This window comes from Vicia villosa, unplaced genomic scaffold (genome assembly GCF_029867415.1).
Source record: "Vicia villosa cultivar HV-30 ecotype Madison, WI unplaced genomic scaffold, Vvil1.0 ctg.000063F_1_1_2_unsc, whole genome shotgun sequence".
Taxonomy (NCBI): domain Eukaryota; kingdom Viridiplantae; phylum Streptophyta; class Magnoliopsida; order Fabales; family Fabaceae; genus Vicia; species Vicia villosa.
The window spans coordinates 207,627-214,793 of NW_026704992.1; the positions used below are offsets into that span (position 1 = coordinate 207,627).

At 35.3% G+C, this 7,167-nt stretch overlaps 1 protein-coding gene across 1 annotated transcript; it reads right to left on the reverse strand.

The window, feature by feature from the left end:
* Positions 1–2,242: 2,242 nt before the first annotated feature.
* Positions 2,243–3,890, reverse strand: LOC131623432 (uncharacterized). Its single transcript, XM_058894439.1, has 2 exons — positions 3,158–3,890; positions 2,243–3,075 (listed from the first exon to the last, which is right to left on the reverse strand). The coding sequence occupies exons 1-2, from the start codon at positions 3,888–3,890 to the stop codon at positions 2,243–2,245; spliced, it is 1,566 nt and encodes a 521-aa protein (XP_058750422.1).
* Between the last annotated feature and the right edge of the window lie 3,277 nt (positions 3,891–7,167).

The following is a 7,167-nucleotide window of genomic DNA, read 5'->3' on the forward strand; positions in this document are numbered from 1 at the left end:
TTCCACTTTTCTTGTTTCTAAATACCATTAAAATATTATTAATCTTCTCACTGGCTCTCTTGTTCACTGTGTGCTTCCTACTTTCAATTTCTATGGACAACGAAATATCAATCGGTACTCAAATAGTCAAGGTAACATCCTTTTAGCTTTGAATAAAAATTCTTTAATATTTTCTACTGAAATAAAGTTGTTTTAGAAAAATTATTAACCAAAACAAAGTGCAATTTAGTTTAATATATTTGTCATCCCTTATATATAGGAAAACTTTAGTTTATTTAACATCTTTAGGAAATGCTTATGTATAGAAAAAGCTTTTATTTCAAGAACAGATATTATAATTTGATTTAACTACATTTTAATATCATTATATTAATTTATGATTTTTAGGAAATTGAATGGGTGTCGGATTGTGATGATGAATTGAAGCCTAAATTTGGACAAATATTTGATACATTAGAAGAAGGTGGAGAATTTTACAAAAAAATACACATAGTGTCGGATTTAGTGTACGTTCATCATCAGAGACTAAAGATAAAAATGGCGTGAAGCGTTGGAAGTACTTTGTTTGCTCAAAACAAGGTTTTTTGCCAAAAAAGTCAAACGAGAAGGAGCAGAGTGAATCTAGTATCAGAGCTAGAAGAAGGAGTCTTACCAGAGAAGGATGCAATGCAAATGTTGTTTTCAAACGAGTGGAAGAAGGTAAATATGAGTTTGTTCGGTTCCATGAAACTCACACACATGCACTTGTTTCACCTATGAAGAGGCCGTTTTTAAGAACTCCAAGAAAAGTGAATCCAATTCACAAGAATTTATTGCATGCATATAGTAAGGCAAATATTGGAACTTCAAAAACTTTCCACTTATTAAAAGAGCAGTTTGGGATTTTTTTACTGTACTGCCACAAAACTGAAAAAAATATACCATAATGCCCCAAAGTGAAAAAAAATGACCAATATGCCACTTTCGTTGTTTGGGTCCGGCCACCCCTTGGACGGACAGATGAAGGATTTTTTTGCATAGTTTGGGTCCGGCCAGGGGTGGGCCGGACGCTAACTGGGCCATTTTTTTTTTATTATTTTTTTGTTTTTTTTATTTAAATGATTATTAAAGTCTATAATTGATATTTTATTTTAATTAAAGATTAAAAAACAATAAAATTAAATAAAAAACATTAAAATTAAAATTAAATATAATAAAAAATTTGATATAAGTGAAGAGATTAATTATAAAAAATTGTTTTTTTATTATAATATAATTAAATATAATTATATTCAATTAAATATAATAAAAAATATTATAATATAATTAAAATTAATTATTTGCCAATTGATTTATTATTATAAATAATAATTAAAATATAATAAAATGTAATAAAAAACATTATAATATATTTAAAAAAACATACATTTGCCAATATTTATTTTATTATTATAAATAATAATTAAAATATAATAAATAATAATTAAAATATATGTGTGGGTTCAGCCAATAGATGGACGAACATGTGTGGGTTCGGCCAATAGATGGACGAACATGTGTGGGTTCGGCCAATAGATGGACGAGGGCATATATTTTATTATTATTTTTTTGCCTATAAATAAGACTGTACAACCACATTTCCAATCACATCAGTTGCAATTGAAGGTATAGTGTTACTATTGGAGATGTCTGAGGAACCCCTTCCAACGTTTCCACCTATGAAGAGAGATGCAACATTATTTTTTTCAGCAACAAAGCCTCCGTTGAAGATCAAACTATGGAACACTCAAACTTTCGAGCATCTACAGAGGCACTTGATCGGATGGTTAGACGGAAACATTCTTGAGGGTGAAAAGATAAGGAAAATTGAAAGGCAGGTCACAGAGAAAGGCCCAAATGGAGTAGTAACTCGTTCTTGGAGAGCCGTGAAAAATGACGCTGGTGTCCTTATGATGATGCTAGGACCACACGATATTGTGTTGATGGTTGTAATCTCTTAGAATATGTTTGTGTTGATGGTCGTTTTAAGTGTTTCATGTGTGGTTGTTTTATTTGTGGCGGTCTTTATTTCGATGTCATTGAATGTTGTATTAGTATTGTGAAATGTTGTTTTAGTTATGTTTAATGTGAAATGTTGTTTTAGTCATTGATGGTTGCAAACTCAATTAAAAAAACATTATATTACATTCATAAAGCTAGTTTTAGTAAACATTACATAAAGCTAGTTTTAGTAAACATTAAATAAAGCTAGTTGAAGTAAACATTAAGGAGGCCTATTGGACGGGCCTGATACATTTGGACATTTACTTCGGATATGGCCTACTTCACGGCATATCCCACACATTCTCTTTTCCTTTTCCACGTCGTCCATTTCGGTTCGAATCCGAGTACTGTTAGGGCGGCCTCTTTTTTTCCTACGCATAGTTTCGTCATGACAAAGAGTAGGCCCTCTATATTGAGGCCAATTGTCTTGATGTGGGAGGATCTGGAAGCTTTGTTGGTAGACTTTAAAAACATGTTGTATCTTGAACACGTCGGGTATGTGAATGGTGTAGTCTTGGCGTATACTTTCACATGCTGCAATCACATGTGAGCAAGGCAAATGGAACGCTTGAAATTTTCCACAATCACATGTTCGCTTTCGCAGATCAACACCGTAAGTACCAGTTGGACGACCATCGTTGCGGTTTATTCTTTCGGCCACCATAAAATAGAACCTCTCCCGGTCAAACTGGTAAACATTATGACTGCTTGCTTTGTTGACTTCTTCAGTCATCCCCTTGATACACTTGTCTGTAAAAGTTTGGCCTGATGTCAACCTCTTTGTCCATTCATGTCCGCGTTGACCAAATAATGCTCCCATCCGAAAATATGTGGCCGAAAACAAAGACGCTATTGGAAGATTTCTGGTAGCCTTTAGCACAGAGTTCATTGCTTCTGCAAGGTTAGTCGTCATGTGTCCCCATCGTTGCCCTCTATCAAACGCCCTTGCCCACTTCTCCCTGGGGATATTTTCAATCCACTCCATAGCATCTCTATTTGTCTGACGAATTTCGGTTCTATAGTAATTGTACGTTGACTCCGTCAATGCATATCCTGTCACAAATAATAAACATGTCAAGAAACCGACAAAGTGAATTTGAAAAAATTACTTCATAAAGATCAACCAGACTATTACCCATGTTGACGAGTTTTTTACGTAGTTCTTTGTCTCTAATCGCACGCATAAAATTTTGCGCGATATGCCTTATGCAATAGACATGTGATGACGGAGGATTTTGCCATCCATTTGCAGGATCATCGTAGGCACCTTTAATCGATGGATGTCTGTCTGATATTAGGCATAGATTGGGTTGGGGTGTCACATGGATTCTTAGATTACGAAGGAAAAAACTCCAAGCATCCTTGGTTTCACCCTCGACAATAGCGAAAGCAATTGGAAAAATGTTACCATTCCCATCCTGCGCCACAGCCATCAACAATGTCCCTTTGTACCTTCCATACAACCATGTTCCGTCGACTTGAACGATTGGCTTGCAATAGGCAAAACCATGGATGCAAGGTTGAAAAGCCCAAAATAGACGATGGAATATCATCTTATCACCCAACTGACTTCCTTCGTTTGAAAATGCAGGTAAAGTTTCCAAGTCTATTATCATTCCAGGCAGATATGTTTTCATTACCAATAACCATTGTGGAAGGTCATTGTAAGATGTCTCCCAGTTTCCATACAAGGATTCTATGGCCTTTACCTTTGCAATCCACGCTTTCCTGTAAGATATATTATAACCATACTTTCCTGTTATATGAGAAATAATGAGCTTTACCTTAATTAAGGGGTCGGTGTTAACCAAATCTCTGATGCAGTGAGAGACAATATCTGATGTAAGTTGTCTATGATCTTGCGACATTGAAGTGGTTGTGCAGACATGTGGTCCACTCAACTTACCTATCATCCACTTAGAATTCTTCTTGCGAACTGATGCTCTACATTTGAATTTGCAAGTTAGATTTTTGCATTTGATGACATATCTCTTCGTATCAGATTTGTATACCCAATAATCAAGATTATGTGTTTGAATGTGTGTTTGAATGTGTGTTGCTATACATTTATCAGTCAAAGTGGTATTAATACCACAATCTTCGCTGCATGCATGCATGCATTTGTCCCATCAGCCATTGTGTAATCAAATCAAATAGTAAAGCATGCAATAGAGTCTAATATATGTTGGATAATAGCATGCTCCATATATTGCATGCATTACACTTGTCTGTCCAATGGATTCTACAATGCATTTGCTTTTACTATAAATTCAACCTATCATTATCACTCCAAACTCATAACATCTTCCAAATTTCATACATTACATATTCATCTGAAACACACAATTATCACTACCACAATCACATAACATGTCTGGTTTGCTTGCTTTGGGAGATAACCATCGAGGAACAAGAGAGAACGTGGCTGCATTCGTACGTATTTTAAATTTGTTACTAGTATTCTTATACGTATTTTTCACAGTTTATTGTTTTTGTATACTAACCAAATTATATATTTTTTGTATAGGATGAGTCTAAAAGGTTTAGACTACATAATCATATGTTTGATAGGGAGCCAAGTGAGGCTATCAAGCCTTACTTAGAAAGAGCCGGGTTTGGGATCGTCTCCAAAATCAACTTTAGAAGTGTTGATTCTAAACTTGTAATTGCGATGCTTGAGAGGTGGAGGCCTGAGACACACACGTTTCATTTGCCGACCGGTGAATGTACAATCACATTAGAGGATATAAATATGTTGTTTGGCCTCCGCGTAGATGGGAGAGCTGTAGTAGGTGAGACCGAAGGTCCCGATTATGCTTGTATCGATGCTTTAGGCATACAACCTTTTAGTGGTAGGGTGAAGGGTTCGGTAAAATTGACATGGATACACGACGAGTTGAATGAATTAGAAAGCCATTCTCAACAAACCGAGGAGGAAAATATACTGCATGCAAAATTATATATCTTAAGTATGATTGCTGTTTTATTTCCTGATAAATCTCATAATGTATTGCATTCTTCTTGGTTCAAATTTGTCAAAGATCTTGATGAATGTGGCAAATATAGTTGGGGGTCTGCGTGTTTGGCTTACCTTTACAGGGAGATGTGCAAAGCATGTCGTGTAGGATGCATGAGTGTTGGAGGCTGCTCACTCATTCTCGCTGTGTGGACTTACTATCGCATTCCACAACTTGCTCCAAGGAGTGAAATTGCTCCAACCTATCCATACGCCACTAGGTAAATTCTTTACTCTATATATTTATTTTTCCAATAAATTAACGCATAGTCCTAATTGAACTTTTTAAATATGCAAGATTTGCACAACGAGGTATGGAGTATTACTCATCTCCAAATGCTTTTCTTGATGGATATCGTTTCATTTTGGATCACATGGTCCAAGGAGATGTAAGTTATTTTCCAACCCATATACTAAATCTTTCATTTACTTGAATACGACTCTTATATTTATTTATGTCTTACAGTTTTTGTGGAGGCCTTACGAAGAATATCCTCGTCGCACTCAACGAGAAGCTAAAGCGTGGAGTGCAACTACATATATTATCTGTTTTCATATTGTGGAAATGCATCACGCCGACAGGGTTAGGCTTCAATTTGGTTTTACGCAAAACATCCCTCAACCCCCGAGGTGTCTTGGAGATCATCACTTGGTGACGAAGAATGATGTAAAGGATTGTAATTATCGAGATGTGAACATTCACGAGAACAATGAGTGGAAAGGTAGAAGAAACTTAATAATGACAGGTGAGTTGAGTACTACTTTACGCCACACCGATGATTATATGCAATGGTTAAGAAATATTCCATTGTTATATTTGTCGAAAGAAACGTATTTGGCAGACCCTCGTTATTACACCTCCTCTACATCAACCCCACAAACAACCTTTCATCAACAAATCCCACAATCATTCCAACCAACCACACAATTCCAAACAACACAACAATTCCAACAAACACCACAATTCCAAACAACACCACAATTCCAACAAACACCGCAATTCCAACAAACACCACAATTCCAAACAACGCCACAATTCCAACCAACAACACAATTCCAACAAACACAATTCCAACAACAAACTTCTTCCTTTCCACAAACATACCAACACACTCAAACCACACAACAACACACATTTTTTGCCACCCCATCTCAAATTCCAACCCCCTACACCTCAACCCCCCAAACAAACTACTACTATCACCAAGAACAATATCAACAATCAACACTTCGACCACCGCTACATAACACCCCAATCCCTCAACCCGACTTCGACCAATCATACTCCCAATCTCAACCGCTTTCACTCTCCCAACCACAACATACCTTTGACACCACAAATGTCTACTATCCAGACATGTCATCAAATGTGCCACAAACCTTTGTAGCTTCTACTCAACCATTCATTGACATCACTGATGATCAAGTACTCGAAAATTTACCGACAATAACTCCACAACAACTGGCGAGGTTTATGAATGATGGTCCGTCGCATCAAAACGATGATCTTTCAAGCGACGATTCTCCACAAAGGCAACCTCCACCAAACATTGAGCAACCGTTAGGTAAGGGTAAGAGAGCAAAGATACCCAAAAAATGTCTCACTGGTGGCCATATGGTCCAACCAAAGCCCAAAAAAAAATAGGTCTTCTTTCCTTGTACGTGTTTATGTATTGAATAAAATAAATATTGGAAATACAATTTTTTTTATTCATATTTAATGTTATTTATTATATTTTAATGTTTTTTATAAATTTTATTGTTTTTTATTTAATTTTATTGTTTTTATTTAATGTATTTAATTTATATTTTAATGTTTTTATTTAATGTATTTAATTTATATTTTAATGTTTTTATTTAATAAATTTTATTTATTATATTTTTTATTTAATGTATTTAATGTTTTTTATTTAATTTTATTGTTTTTTAATCTTTAATTAAAATAAAAAATCAATTATAGCTTTTAATAATCAATTTAAAAAAAAACAAAAAAAAAAACAAAAAAAAAAAGGGTGTAGTTAGCGTCCGGCCCACCCCTGGCCGGACCCAAACTACGTGAAATTGGGCTTCACCCGTCCGTCCCACCCCTGGCCGAACCACAAGTAAAAGTGTGGCATATTGGTTATTTG